At 38.0% G+C, this 16,129-nt stretch overlaps 1 protein-coding gene across 8 annotated transcripts in view; it reads right to left on the reverse strand.

The window, feature by feature from the left end:
- Nucleotides 1–16,129, reverse strand: part of FRY (FRY microtubule binding protein) — a 433,975-nt gene that overhangs the window by 154,528 nt on the left and 263,318 nt on the right. For all 8 annotated transcript variants that reach the window (XR_012495619.2, XM_074330087.2, XM_019749603.3 and 5 more), the window contains 5 exons: nt 11,774–11,913; nt 7,278–7,368; nt 6,893–6,972; nt 6,698–6,778; nt 1,271–1,439 (listed from right to left, as the gene is read on the reverse strand). Coding sequence is in view for 7 of the 8 variants with exons in the window: in XM_074330087.2 (XP_074186188.1) it covers nt 1,271–1,439; nt 6,698–6,778; nt 6,893–6,972; nt 7,278–7,368; nt 11,774–11,913 (561 nt within the window). In the remaining variant the exon portion in view is untranslated. The remainder of the gene's footprint in view (nt 1–1,270; nt 1,440–6,697; nt 6,779–6,892; nt 6,973–7,277; nt 7,369–11,773; nt 11,914–16,129) is intronic.

Below are 16,129 nucleotides of genomic sequence, written 5' to 3' on the forward strand. Positions count from 1 at the left end.
TTTATTCATTCATCAGTTGATGGCCATTTGGGTTGTATCTATGATTTTGCTGTCATGAATAATGCTGCTATGCACATGTGCATTCAAGTTTTTGTGTGGACATATATTTTCATTTCTCTTGGGTAGGAGTAGAATTGCTGGATCATATAGAAATCCTCGATTTAACCATTTGAGGAACTGCCAAAATATTTTCCAAACCTGGTGTGCCATTTTATGTTCCCACCAGCAATGTGTGAAGGTTCCAGTTTCTACACATCCTCACCAACACCTGCTGTTAGCTGCCTTTTTTATTCTTGTCGTCCTAGTGGGTAGGAAGTGGTACAGCAGATATTCATAACCCCTGTATCTAAGCTGTTTATTAGGGTCCTCACTAGGATCCTCACTAAATCTGATTCACGGCAGCAATAGAAAGATCCATTCAGATACTAAAGTACTGTGTTTCCCAAAAAATAAGACCTTGCTGGACCATCAGCTCTAATGTGTCTTTTGGAGCAAAACTTAATAGAAGATCCGGTCTTATTTTAATATAATATAAGACTGGGTCTATAATATAATATAATATAATATAATATAATATAATATAATATAATATAATATAATAAATCAGGTATAATATAATACCAGGTAAAATATAATATAATATAATATAATATAATATAATATAATATAATACCGGATCTTATATTAATTTTTGCTCCAAAAGACGTATTAGAGCTGATGGCCCGGCTAGGTCTTATTTTTGGGGAGACACAGTATTGTAAACTCTAATAGAGCTTCATTAACAACAATTCTTTTGTTAGCACATAATGATAAACACTGTGCAATCAGCATCTAAGCCTGTACGGTTTGGTTGATTTAAAAAAAGAAATTGATTCCTTCTTATAGTATGAGTAAAAAAACCTTCCTCATTATTTAAAGTTCTGATGCCTATAAATGTCCCTGTAGCCAACTCAATGCTATTAATACTAAAGAGTAAAAAATCAGCTATATTTTATTCATAGAACAATGTATAGCTAATGGGTAAAAAAGATCAACAAATAAGATATTCCACTGGATACCCTGTTCCAAAGATGATATTAAGTTTTAAAATGAAATTATGTGCCTGCAACTTTATTATTTGGTTATAAAGCCCTTTATGAATTACTGAGGAAAAAGTAGGACTTTTCCCCACCTTTACGCATGAGTGGGTTTTTATGTTTCAGGTCAGTTACTCTGAGGAAGGGAGACGCTCAAGCTGACAGCCGCTTGGTCCTCCAGCCCAAGATGTTACCTGCATAAACTGAAGAGAGGCCTCAAAGTCTTCTACTGGGTACATCTTAATCCGAAAGAACTTCATCCCCATTATCAAGCTGATGATGCTTTGAATGACGTATGGGCTCTGCTCCTTGTGCCGTAATTCTTTGAGCTCTGCCATAAATTTCTTCTTCACAGCAGGGAATCTAAGAAGAGGATGTGAGTGATTTATCAAATAATGGGTAGGAAAACCACTATAACGGAGGCCTCCAGCATCTAGGAGTGACAGGGCACAGGGATGGGGTCCTTCAAATCAGTGTAAGTACAGTGGCTGTACTTCGCCATTTTGTAAGGATTTGATATTGGGGATTTAGTAGAGGCCAACTTTCTCCTTTCTTCTTTTATTCTTTAACATGTTCAACATATCCTTCGGGCTAGGGCGGAGGTCCAGGATTATTTAGATCTTCTCAGAATGGTCTAGCTCTAAAATCGAGCTCCATGTCCTCAGGCTTAGCAATTTCCAACACACATGCAGATGCCAAGGCGCTGAAGCATCCAGTTGTGAGCATGAGTAATGACACGCTAAGCCTGCTAGTTCTGGCAGGGACAGGAAATAATGCCCAGAAATATTCCTACGAATGCTTCCAAAGTTCTATGTTGCTGTTTCTTTTGTAGGTCTAGGTTCATGATTAGTGAAAAAAATATTTTTAGGTTGAAGGAGAATCTAGTAATGGGAAAATTCAAATCAGATCTAAAAGATGAATAAACTCTCTACTACATGTGTGGGAAATTACAACTGAAAAGACCCAGTCCCAAAGGAACTTAAGGCATTTGTATTGTTTGAAAGTAAAATAATGCTAATAATTAATAATATTAATTATAACAATAATCATCATATAAAATTAAACAAAGAATAGATCTTAAGAGAATGCCAAGTAGGTCCATGTCTTCAAAGGGTGAGGAACATACACATAAAAGTTATCCAAACTATTTCTGCGATGGCCGGTTTGACTATCAAAAAAAGAAAAAAACAAGGAAAGTGTTTTAAGACTCATTGTATTTTGTTTCCTGAGACTATCAGCCTGAGGTTCCGCAGAAGTGAAAAGGGTCAATTAGGAGGAAGACATGATTAGAGAGGGTAATTACGATGATAAGAGTTAAAGGCCAACCAATAGAATCCCTGAAGTATGGAACAGCAACTCTTGATACCCCAAAGTAGAAATTTTAGGACAAATAAAGAAGGCAGTACACTACAGATCTTGTTTCACCAAAAGCTGGCAAAAGGGGTGTATGGCTGGCAAGATGAGTGTAACCAGCTTCATGAGATCTGGCAGTTTTCTAGTTCTTGGCTTGGGTCAGGGAGGTTACTTGGTGTTCATTTGGTAACAATATGTTTAATTTTTTTTTTTTTTTTTTGCAAACAATGTATGGACTTTTATGTTTGCTACATATATCTCACAATGAAAGAGGTTTTCAGAAGGCAATGAAGCAGAAAATAAGAATTCCAAATTCTGATATCACTCTAGTTCTTATAGAAAAAAGAAATTGGTGGTGATGATAGCAGCAAGCACATGTACAGCGCTTACAATACACCGAGCAAGGTTCAGTGAACATTATGTAGAGTAACTCATTTAATCCTCACAACAACTCTAGTGGGTACGATTATTATACCTATCTTACAGAAGAGGAATTTGAGGCAGGGATTTCGTAATGTGATCAAGTCACAAAGCTGGTAAGTGGTGAAACCAGAATTCTAAGCCAAGTGTCTGGCTGTAGAGTCCTTAGTCTTCACTTCTGTGCTATATTATGTCCAGACCAATGGTTCTCAAAGTGTGGTCCCCAGGTCAGCATCACCTGTGAATTTGTAAGAAACACACATTCTCTGGCCCGCCGTACACCTCCTGAATAAGAAACGCTGGGGGCGAGTCCAGTGATCGTGTTTAACAAGCCCTATGGGTGAATCTGATGGGTGCTTCTGGTAGGCATGACAGCCAGATCCATTGGTAAGATGGTGTGCACTCTATGCTCGTTATATTCTTTGACACTGTTATCTTCACAGAGTCAGGCACTTCCATGAGTCAGGCACTGAATGCATTTCTATTTATGAATGGAAGATCAGCGTGACAAGGAGACTCAAACCCAGGTCCTCTGACGCAAATTCCAGGAATTTCTACCACACTCCAGCTGCACCGGTCATGACAGTGCACAGTTTAATTGGGACGATAAAACAATGTAGCACTGACCATGAGTCATGTGAATAACCATAATAATAACAACAATAATAATAATTTTATGAGGTGTGTTAGCACGTGTCTGGCACTTCGCCTGCACATCTCTGATCCTTCAGGAAGGTTGAAGTCTCCAGGCCAGGTCACTTTCTCATATGTCCCATTGTCTTTTATGTGAATAATATAGTTAAAGAGGATGGAGCACATTGGAGAATGAAGGGCCTCTTTCCAGCTGGATAATTAGAGAGATCAGAGGGGCTCTGAGTCGGGTGAAGGACAAGCAGGGCTCTTCGGGCAGAGACAGAGAGAGGATAGGGAGCAGGAATGGTGCGGAAAGCAACGGAAGCCACACTTTAACCAAGAATATAAAAACTTAATAATTCCGAACTGGAATTTTAAAAATTATATTTTAATTCAAGTTATTTCCAAACACTAAAACAAAACTAAACAACAAAAAACTGTGGTTTTAATTTTGAAATGTGAGAGTTTATAAAGAAAAATTAGTCTTGCGGGTTAGAGTTACGTTGTTTTAAAGGCCACATGATACTGAGGGATGTTTGTTCTCCATTTCTCATCCAGGACTAACCCCAGGAGAGGTAAGAGAAGGCAGGTTATTTGTATAACTTACTATTTCAATGTTCTCACGCATTAGTGGCTAAAAGTCTATTTATTTCTCATTTAAATATAAATATGGCTATCTTTTACTTTAAAAAGTCCTAAATGACATAATCATGTTATCTTAGCATAAAAATAATCCAAGGATCTATTTGTACTTAAGGTCTATTTTAGGGAAAAATAGATTTCTTTCCAATGACCGTGCCTTTAGTGTTTATTACTGTCTTTAGTAACTACATTAACAAAATGATTACTGAATCTTTGGTATGCTACAACATTCACATACAAATAAACTGCTTTAAAATGAATACTACATATTATAAAAGAGAGAGAAGAATATATATGTTAAGATTATATCACATAAAAAGAAAGCAGTTTTGAAATCTATGAATCTTAGAAGCAACCCTCTTTAATTAAATGAATATACCAGATTTGAACCACAAAAACTTTACTTTAAAAAAAAACTAATTTTAACTTAATTGACTCTGAAAAAGTCAACACTATGGGTGAATATCCCTTAAGAGCAGAAACATTTTCCCTTAATGACAAGAACTAAGCACATCACCACTCGTAAGATTAAAAGTAGTGATGCTGCTAAAATTTAAAGACTAAACTAGTATTATAACTAAAGTCATAATGAAGAAAATATTTAATATGCATTATTACCATTGGGAACTAGCTATAAAATTTAAAATTAGAATTGTTACATTACTCAAGTTTATTTCAAAAAAGAGATAACCACCCTGTACCAGGTGGGCATACATCCTTGCCCCCCTGAGAACAAAGGCAGGAGTACTTTTCTAAGCAATGATAGAGTGATGGTCCTGCTGTACTCAGGGGAAGGCCATCATACGCCCATAGGACAACAGCAGCAATTACCACTATTACAGCGATTAACTGCAGGCACCCACCGGGGTTCTCTTGGGACTGCAAAGGAATGGAGCATTGTCCAAATTGAGACATTTCTTACACTCTACTACTGCAGAATTGGGACAAATATTGACGTCATGAAAATAAAAAAAAAGCCACTGTTGGCAAGAAAACACCGACTTGGTGGATCATACATCTGACTGAATATGGAAATTCCTGCAACCTTGGAATGACCTGTTTCTCAATTCATTCACAACCAACTCAAAATCCACAGTAGCTAAGGAAGGTCATTCACAGTAACCAACATTGTTATGCATAATTCACAAAAACTAAGAAAAACACAAAATGCTATTTTTGGCACATTAAACTTCCCAAATGATTGGATAAGAGAATTACATTGAGATAATTACAAAGGAACTACAAGGGGATATGTTGAGATTTTCGGGGTTTGACAAATCAGTGAAATACATATTCACAACTCATAGGAATGAGGTAGATATGCATGAATTAATTTGCCAGATAATTGCTGCGTCTCCCTTCAAAACGCCAATACTTTTATCATTCAGTTGCCATGGAAAACTCTCCAAGATGCATTATGCTTTTTTTCCTTGATGACTGATGAACTGCAATGATTATAATGGGCTATAATAAAAGTACAATGTAGTCTCATGCAAAATGGCCCAAATAACCACTGTTTAGTTCTCCTGTGCTTTGGCCAGTTTTCTTTCCTCTCTGTTGCTGCCAGCCTTTGAGCTCATAGTCCTCACTGGCGTCTGTGCATGTACCTCGCTTCCATCTAATACTGATGTTTCATGTGTTAGAAAACAATGGGTAGTCTAGATAAATAAACTGGGTTAGATTAAGTAAGTCACACCGAGGGGTTTTTTGGGTCTGTTAATGAGTTCTCATCTATGCTTTGGCTAGGTGAGATTGCTAAGGAAGTACTTTTTAAATTTTTTTTTTGACAAATTGGGTATTTCCATGCTATTAAGTTAGGAAATTCGGTCTTTTGAAGATAAAAATCTCTTTTAAAGGACTGCATTCCACAGGGATCAGGGCATCACTGTTGCTTCAAGCTGGCCTCTGGCCTTGGGTTCCTTTGGGTCTCTGGCTCGCTTTGCCCAAGCTAGGCATTCAGGACCTTGCCCGATCTGCCTCAGGGTGGAATGAGCTGAAGACGGGTGAATAGGGTGTGACATCACTTTTGGAAGAAGTGTATTATTGCTAATAGTCTAACACCACTTTGTTCTAGCCTGCTAAGTAGTGTTATGGGGTCAGATAAATTTAGCAATGAGAATTTTCCCCTGACTTGTTTCCATGACAGAGCATGGGACATTTTTAGCTCAGCTGAATTAAGTAAGGTCTACAGTAAAGGGACATTCTAGAATGGAATTTTCCCACCCACAGAAGATATATCACAACCACCCACTCACGGAATATACAGAACGAAACGTTTGAAACAGATGAACTTCTTTGGGATATATAGGCAGAGAGAAAAGTAAGTTGGTCCCTTTCTTTCTTTGACGCAGTTGGATGAAACTCATGGACTCTTGGTAGGATCTGGCCCGACTATCAAGTGAAAAAAATGATGGGGAAAACAAACTGGAAGACTGTTACTTGCCTCTGGGAGCTTTTGTCAGTTTCTGAGACAGGGCGCACACAGTGCAAGGAACCCCGGTCCTGGGACAGGCCCAGGTGGGACAGGGGCGCCCCTGCTCTGATTACGGTAGAGGGTCCCGATGCTCACTTACTTAGCTTGTGCCAGCACACCGATGACTTCCGCATACAGGTCTGCCACAATGTGCATATTGCCAGTGTTAGGACCAAGGTAACTACGTAAGAGAAAAGTAGACAAGTTAGGGTCCTGGGTCCTCTGAAAAGAGCAAACTTGATTCAGTTTTAAGCACCCAATCTCTTCAGAATTCTAAGGTGAGAAATTACTTTACCCTTCTTTGTATTTAAAGTGCTTGAAAGCCAAGTTAATAACATCGTGTATTAAGCTGTCTATTACAGGATGAAGTGGAATCTGAAAAAAGAAAAAGACAGCTCTTAACTTGGAAGGGAATATTAAATATCAAACCAATAAGAGTACTTTCAATAACTACGACAAATGGACTTTAGCAATTAATAGAATTCATATGGCCCAGTATTTGAAATTCATAAACAACTCAATAAACTTAGACTTTAAAAACTTAAGTAGTTTTCAGGTAAATCTTATCTAAAAGTAACATTAAATTGGGGAGTACCCTTCTAGTTGCTAGATGAAATGCACTTAATAAAACCAATTGTATTTCCAAAAAAAATAAAAGTAACATTAAATTAATGACCTACCTGTTTCAAAACTTCTATTAATACTAAAGAAAAAATAAAATCAATGGCGAGGTCCCGTCTTTCCATTAAATAATCTCGCTGCTGTTCATCACTGTAAAATTTAAAAGATTCACATTAATTGGCACTGAAGATACTGTTGGGGTGACATAATTCACCAGAAATCAAGGACTCATCCCCAATGGACTACAAGCCCGTTTTGGTATTACAAGATTGCTCTGGTAAATACTGTACGCGCTGAGGCAATTCCTCTTATCAGTGGGGTGCAGTGGACAAACACTGGGTCAGAGTACCTGACTTCAAATTTTACATTTTACCATGTCAGCTTGAGTAGTTATTTGTACGTCTACAACCTCATCCTGTGGACTTTCCTAAGGTATATTTCAACCCAGGAATTCTGCCATCTCTAAAATGGATACAAATATGAGACAGGGCTACCATACTGGAGTGTACATTGAAAGGGTCTTGTTAAAGGAGTTAAACAATGTAAGGAAACAGTATGATTACCATTTGGAGCAGAATTGCAGGGGGTGAAGAAAGGATCAGAATTGCTTTTTTCCCCCCCTTTCCTCTTTTTTTTCCTCCTTTCCATGCTGTCTGTTAATTTTTTAAAAAATTAGTTTCAGGTGTACAAAAACAACATAATGATTGGACATCTATATACCTCACAAAGTGATAAACCCAATAAGTCTATTACCCATCAGACACTGTACATATTTATTACAATATTATTGACTATATATTGCCTATGTTGTACTTTATATTCTCATGACTATTTTTTTGTAGTTGACAACCAATATTATTTTATATTAGTTTCCGGTGTGTAGCATATTGGTTAGACATTTATATAATTCATGAAGTGATCCCTCTGATAAGTCTTGTACCCATCTGACACCATACATAGTTTTTATAATATTATTGACTATATTACCTGTGCTGTATTTTATATCTCCATGATTATTTTGTAATTACCTATTTGTACTTCTTAATCCCTTCTCCTTTCTTACCCATCCCCCAATCTTCCTCCTCACCTAGTAACCATCAGTTTATTCCCTTCATCTATGCATCTGTTTCTGTTTTGTTTGTTCATTTATTTTGGTCTTTAGATTCCACATATAAGTGAGATCACATAGTATTTGTCTTTCTCAGTCTGACTTCTTTCACTTAGCATAATACCCTCTTGGTCCATCCATGTTATCGCATGTCCCTTTCCCCTTGACGTTTTGCTCCTTGAGATTTATGAAGGAGGAAAGAAGTGAAGGGGTGGTGAAATAGAAAAAGATGGAAAAGCAGGTAGAAGAAGAGGCAAAGTGGAGTCATCTGAGCTCATTTGAAGTTAGCGAGCAGAATTAGCACTGTCAGAAGGACAGAAATGTGAGTCTAGGCCCACCCCCAACCCTCACTTCTGTTTATCTAACATACTGACTGAGGGCCAATTTGGAATCAAACAAAGAAAGACAAATGAAATGCCTGCTGAGTTCCCCGGCACAGAAGCAAGAATAGTGGCTAAGAGCATTGGCTTTAGTGTAGAACAGGACGTGGTTGAAATTACACCTCCTCTATTTAGCCGTAACATCTCCATCTATGAAATGGGAATACTAATAGCAATTATGTAAAGGTTTGCTTGAGTATTAAATAAGATGAAACATGTATTTAGTATAGTTTGCCAAACACATATACAAATACTTGTATAGTAAATAAAACCAATGAGAAAGGGTGGCGGGATTTGGATTTGTCAGACAGAGATTGTCAACATGAGTCAAGAATATCTTAAATGTGGAATGTTTTTCTCTTCAGTCCAGGGAATGAGCAGAAGGGAAGGGGACATTTAAGATGTACAACGGAACTTCTGGAGGAGCTCTGTAACCTTCGGCGAGTCAAATTAAGGCTGGTGGTTGACAGGACGGGCTCACAAGGGGAGCTGCTGCGTTGACTTTTAAGGGGAAAGAAATATATTGACAGAGTCTGGACTCACTCATTCAGGACCATGTAAGAACAGTCCTGCCAGGAGGAAGAGCAGTAAACCAAACCATCTATTTGAAGTCCCTCCAGATGCACCAGAACGAGGGAGTGCTGCTGCCAGATGGGAAAGAGGAGAACATATGGAAGAGTATTAAAAAAGGGCCGCCACACGTCTAACCTAGAGATTACATTCCGGAGCACGGAAGCCCAAATGGAAGGGGAACTGACGATGGCCAGCTGCGGCAGAGAGAAAATGTTCGCCTTGGATGGCCCATCAGGGTCTTCAAGAGGGGCCAGAAGACCTTGAGAAAGCAGCAGTTCTTGGTAGGAAAAAAAAAAAGAATGAACCCCCTGAGTCTATTTTATTTAATAAGCCAATGGATGCTGTCAAATAAAAGTCAGACATACTTTTCCAATAATGAGTTCAACTTTATTGCTGGTTTGAGGTCTAACTGCCAGGAGCCAGAAGCATTTGACAAATTTATTTGGCAGTCAAAATGTTGATACTATACTAATCTTAGAAATCATAACCCAAATACACATCCGTCACATTTGACGGCTTTCGGTTGCTCATGCTTCTCCCCAAAGTTCCTCTTTTCTTTTTTCTAGTAACAGAAACTCACATTATTAGCTATACCCCACTCTGGAGACCCTCATTCCTTTGGCTTTCTCCCAAACACATATTCTGTCTCTCTTATTTTAAACTTTCAAAAGTTAACTAAAATGCTACTGAGATGAATCCCACTGTCCTGATTCTGTATTTGATCCCAGCAATTACCCTGATCTCCTGAAAATAATCAGTAACACGATTTAAAAACAAAAACATTGTTTTCAATTCCTGAAGCAATCAATTCATGAAAAGTCTAGCTTTAGTAACTAAATTCTGACAAAACAGAGGAACAAAACCAAAAGTCACGCAATTCAACTGACTAAAATTGCTCCACTCCCCACCCCCAGGAAAGTTTTAGTAATACCTGTTCACAAGCTAATATGTAATATGAAAAAATAATAAAATGATTCTGTTAATTTATTAATCACACAGTCTGAACCATTTTCAGACAGAGAATTGAAATTCTACCTTTAAAATTTGATACATTAAAGAAGTATTTATGAGGAGAGGCTGCTAATTGGTATGGGTTTCCTTGTGGGGTAAAGAAAGTGTTCTGGAAATAGATAGTGGTGATAGTTTTACAACTTTGTGACTACACTAAAAACACTGAATTACACACTTTAAAAAGGTGAATTTTACTGTATGTGAATTATATCTCAATAAAAAAATTCCTTCTTGAACTTAAAAAATATTTAATATGAAAAAGTTAATTTCTCCCACAAACCAAATGATAAATAAATGATTTACTCTTGCATAAACACAAGCATATTATAAAATGAAATTACGAGTTCAGATGAAATGAAATTTGGTAAAATTATGGGTCTTCGATTTCAAGAAAACTATATATTTTTAAAATATTAGGGGTATCAAGAAAAATGAAAATGAGAGGGACAAATCTCTTACAAGAAGTCGTTAATATTTTATTGTCTGAGTGATTAATTTAAATTTACTATCTTTAAAAGCACAAAAAATGCATAATAAATCCATGTGGAGAAATCTAAACTGGTTTTACAATAATCTTTTTTAAAAAAACGTAAATGTATTAGACTTTTTAATTTTTATTACCTGATGAAGTAGGTTGATTTCAAATATAAGAAATGACATGTATTTGCCTAAAATTTAGGGGACACATATTCATTGGACAGTGCAACAATCTTTAGTTTTATGGCTGCTAAGGTACTCACGTAGCAGCAAGTCCCACTTTTCAAATCCATAAGAGAAGGGGACCACACAACAAATAAATGAAAGTTTCCGATGGGAGGGAAGTAGAGATGGTGTAACTTGAACCTCCTGTTTTGCTGACACAGAGACTGAGGTACAAAGAGGTGGTGAGTTGCCCAGAGTGACACGGTTCATAGTGGTAGCTCCAGGACTACAGCTAATGTCCCTCCAGCATCTTTCCCGTGACAGTACACAGGGCACCCAAGGTCACTGACGAGGACAAAGATACCAGGCAGCGTCATGCAGGATCAGTAGCCCCCCTGCCTTCCAGTGTCCATGGGGCTGAGGGCACAGACAAGCAGCAGGCAGGAGGGTCACCTGGGCCCTGGACATGCTGCCCCCACCAATGCTGACTTTTCCACCTTGACAGCTAGCACGGACAGCTAGTCCTAAAGTGCCACCTGCCACACAAGGGATCCTGCATGCCTGCTGGGTATCTGCGTGAAGAGGCAGGAAGGTGCTTCTTAACTCCTGTTTTATGTTTCTTAACAAAGAAAGGAAGAGAGAGAAAGAAGAAAAAAAGAAAGAGAAAGAAGAAGAAGAAGAAGAAGAAGGAGGAGGAGGAGGAGGAGGAGGAGGAGGAGGAGGAGGAGGAGAAGAAGAGAGAGAGAAGGAAAGAAAGAAATAGAAAGAAAAGAGGGAGGGAGGGAGGAGGGAGGGAGGGAAGAACCGTCATCCTCAGAATTCTTACACACAAAAAAGGTACCTTTTTGATTTATTGCTTGTTCTTGGCCTGTACTCATGTGACTCGTCCTCAATGCCATTTTGCCTTTTGTACCAGTCAAATAATGTGCGCAGGATGGAAGGGAGGCAGTACTCAGAGAGGGAGCTCATGGAGCTGATGACCTACGGAGAAAAACAGGCGATTAAAAGGCTTTGGTGGCACTCTCAATTCCTGAGAAACTTTGTGTTTCACAAACAACTCCAAGCTACATTCACAGTGTTTTCTTACTGATCCCAGTCCTACCTTTAATCATTCTTATTAGTACACTCCCGAGAGCCCAGCTGTCTTAACGTGGACAGATGTTCCTCACACAATAATTTTGTGGTTCAAGAAAGTTAATTAACTTTGACTCCCTTTCTTTCTAGAATTCAGATGTTAATTGTAAACAGGTTATTCATGGACTGCAAATAAATTATTTTCCCACACCATCTAAGAAGTACAGTGCCATGTACTGAGGTCCTCAGAAATGCTTATTGTATAAATAGCTATATTAATTCATGCAATTACATTAATTGTTTAGGTAAAATACGCAAAACTATCCCCCAAATAACCTAAGTGGTAATATAATGTATCGTTTTCTGCCCATAACCATTTATCCACTATTCCAAGGTTGCTTCACATCAGACTCCAGATATGAATCAGTGGCACTAATTTACCCATATTACATTAAAGGCAAAGTTCTCCCCTCTTCTTTAAACAACAAACATGCCTTCGGTATTTGGAAAGATTCCTGATCTTTCACTAATTATCACACCGAAAAAATGAACCTCAATCCATTTCTCATTTCATATGCAAAAATCTACTCAAAATGGATCATAGACCTAAGTATAAAACCTAAAATTATGAAACTTCTGAAAGAAAACATAGGGGGCAATCCTTAGCCAAGAATTGCTTAGGTACGACACCGCAAGCAAAGTCCATGAGAACCGCATCTACTGGAAGTCATCAAAATGAAAAGCTCCTGCTTTTAGAAAGATATTAAGAAAGTGATGAAAGGACAGGCCAGGGTCTGGAAGCAAATATTTGCAAAACACATGTCTGATAGAGGCCTTATAACCAGGAGATGTGAAACTACAATGAGATAGGCTTTAATTAGCCAATTAACAAACAATATTAGCAAATTATAACACCCAGGGCTGATGAGACAGTAGATAAAACTGGACACGTTCATACACTGCTGATAGAAGAAAAAACTGGCAAAACATTATCTGGAGGGCAATTTGGAAATACATATCCAGAACTTAATAGAACCATCCTCAATGTATCTCCAGTACATAATTAGAGATGAGTAAGAATGTTCAGGCAGCGTTACTAACTAGAGCCAAAAAAAAAAAAAAAAAAAAGAGACTACCTACATGTCCAACTATATATAAACGCCTTAATACAATGTGGAATTTGATGCAGATAATCCATGAAACCATTAAAAATCACATTTCGAAAATGTTTATTGACACGAAAGTATTCACAATATATCGAGTGAAAAAAGAATGAAAAACTGTTGAATTGGTAGGATCCCAATATGGCATAGACACTGTGCCAGTATACTCATATATATACAGAAAACGAGACCAGGAGGAGATATGCCAACATCTCAAAAGTACGCACTGAAACCAGGAGTTCACAGGAGAGACACCCGCTACAGGGAGAGGGCTGGTGGGATTTAAAGAGAAATGAAGGGAGCATCTTACTGGGGCGTCTCTTAGAAAGGGGAGACATTTGAGATGCAAGTCAAGAAAGAAACTAAGCAGAGACACAAGGCAAGAAAGGTTAGAGTAATGAACATACAAAATAATTGTTGATAATGATGAGAATGGTGGGTTTAATGAAGGTTCTGGGTGGGATGAAAGAAGAAACATTGGGCTGGTGCAGGACTGGTACACTGGAGTGGAAGGAAATCATGTTGAAAATTTTAAGTTGGGACTAAATCATAGAAGATATTGAGTACCAGTGTAAAAAGTTTCAGTTTTCTTCTCTAGAAAATGGGAGGCCCCTAAATATTTTTGACTGGGGAAATGTGTCCATAAAAGCAGTGTTTGGGCAGCTTTAATCCAGCAGTGATTTGTAGGCTGGACCACAGGGTTAGGAGAATATACACACACACACTTGAATCCAGTGACGATACTGCAACAGTTCCCGATGTGCACTGACCATGGCCTGAGCTGGGGAGGCGGCAGAAGGGATGGAAAACCTTAGATGGAAAACTGGAGCGATGGGAGTGGAAGTGTTGTGTGTCAATAGGACTTTCCACTGTCACTTTTAGAAGAAGCACTAAGATTGAGCAAAACCATATTGCTTTCTTCCTCAGATTCTCTATCTTGATAGTCTTATTTCATGTTCTCTCTTATAATTATGGTTATATGCATATACACAAAACTGTACTTTATCTTTAGTTATGGGTTAATTTAAAAATAAATCAGTTATTGCATTCAGCAAGCCATGAGAACGTAGTCACCATTAGCATTTTTTAATTAAAAAAATCTAATTATTACAAAAAGAGCCCCCTCTCCCCCACACACACTACAATGTCCACAGACACAATATATAATATTCTCCTGTTGTTCCCGTGGATATAAAAGCAGTAAATTTTTGGAGGAAAACAAACTATCATGTTTCCCTGAATATAAGACCGGCTCTTATATTAATTTTTGCTCCAAAAGACGGATTAGGACTTATGTCCAGGGGATGTCACCCTGAAACATCATGCTAGGATTTATTTTCTGGTTAGGTCTTATTTTCAGGGAAACACGGTATGGTGTGTCAAGGAGGTAATTTACTAGTTCTTTCTAAAATTCCCCCACATAAGGACGTCACCACCGCCTAAAATATTTTGCATTGGGAAATGAAGGGGAAAAAAGGGATCAGAATTCAGAGTACCCAACCATGGATTAATTCTGTCTTAATTATTGCATATGTAATAAAATCTGGAAGCACCTACAAGTATATTTCCATAATTTAAAAATACTTGTGCAAGTCTGGAGGAAACTTAAGAAGACATGATGACTAAGTGTAATGCGGTATCTTAGATGGTCTCTGGAAAAGAGATATTAGGGAAGGACAAGGAAATACAAGTAAATACAAAGTATGGAGCTGAGTTACTAATAATGCACTGATGCTGGTTTCTTAGCTAATGTAAGGTATTAACAGGGGAAACTGGGAACGGGGTATACGACAACTGTCTGTGTGAGCTTTGCAACTTTTCTGTAAATCCAAAACCAATCTAAAATAAAGAAAATATTTAAAAAATACTTGCGTGGAACATTTACAAGCTGCAAGATGTACTACAGACCTGCAAAGGCAATACAAACCTCTGACTCTTCTCTGGCTCTGGGTACAGCACACAACATTCTGCTACCACACTTAGGGGAAACCCACATTTTCCATAGACAGCGTCAATAGTGTCCTTCAAACCTCAGCTATATAATTTTTTCTACCCATTAAAAAGTCCTCCTGAAGCGATTCTTGGTATTCTATCTACTGGGCATACTTTTCATGGCAAATACACTGAGACCATCATAGAAGGTGAAAGGTCAGCATGGTGTGTGTGTGTGTGTGTGTGTGTGTGTGTGTGTGTGTGTGTGTGAGTGTTCCATTTCTCTGGTACTGCCCTTTTGAGCCCAGGCTTTCAGGAAGGAAGGGTGGAATTGGCAAGGGCCTGGTCCTCAGAGCTCAGGAAGGGAGGAAGGGTTCGCTGGCTTCTTGGTGGCTCAGCTCCTGCATTTACCGGCAGCAGAGCCAATGGTGAGATGAATTCCAGCTCTGTGCTGCTGTTGAAAGAGGGCAGGCCCATCTACAAAGATGCTCTTGTTGCATTTAAATGATCATATTCTTCCATTGTAGATGAGCTAGGTGCTGTGGATGAGATCAAGTGCGTAGAAATCACAGAACTATTTTATATTGCTGTTTTCTTTTGTGGGGTGATAGAGGGGAACACAAAAAGTACCTTGCAAATGTTTTTTGAATGTTTATATTGGCATTTTATGTATAAATAGGCTAAAAGAAACTGTCCATTATGCTGTTGCTAAGACATTAATTTTTCATAAGCATTTTATTATACTTGCTGAATGCAAAGAAGGAAACTTCACACATAAATATTTGAATAATTACTCAGCAGAGTCATTCCATATTTCACAGTAATAAAGCTGACTTGTCCTGTGTGGTACATTTAACGGATAATTTTGAAGTAACTTCATTGATGGTTTAATTTTTCAAACTAGTCCAGGTGGCCAAGCACTTGGGGGTCGGGGTACTCTCTATGTAAAAGAGAAAATACTCATCTATTAAAGTAATTAAAAAAATGTTTTTTACTTAATAACAGATACTATTGCTAGATTATATCAT

Source organism: Rhinolophus sinicus, chromosome 16, assembly GCF_057876585.1.
Source record: "Rhinolophus sinicus isolate RSI-liver-muscle chromosome 16, RSI-T2T, whole genome shotgun sequence".
Taxonomy (NCBI): domain Eukaryota; kingdom Metazoa; phylum Chordata; class Mammalia; order Chiroptera; family Rhinolophidae; genus Rhinolophus; species Rhinolophus sinicus.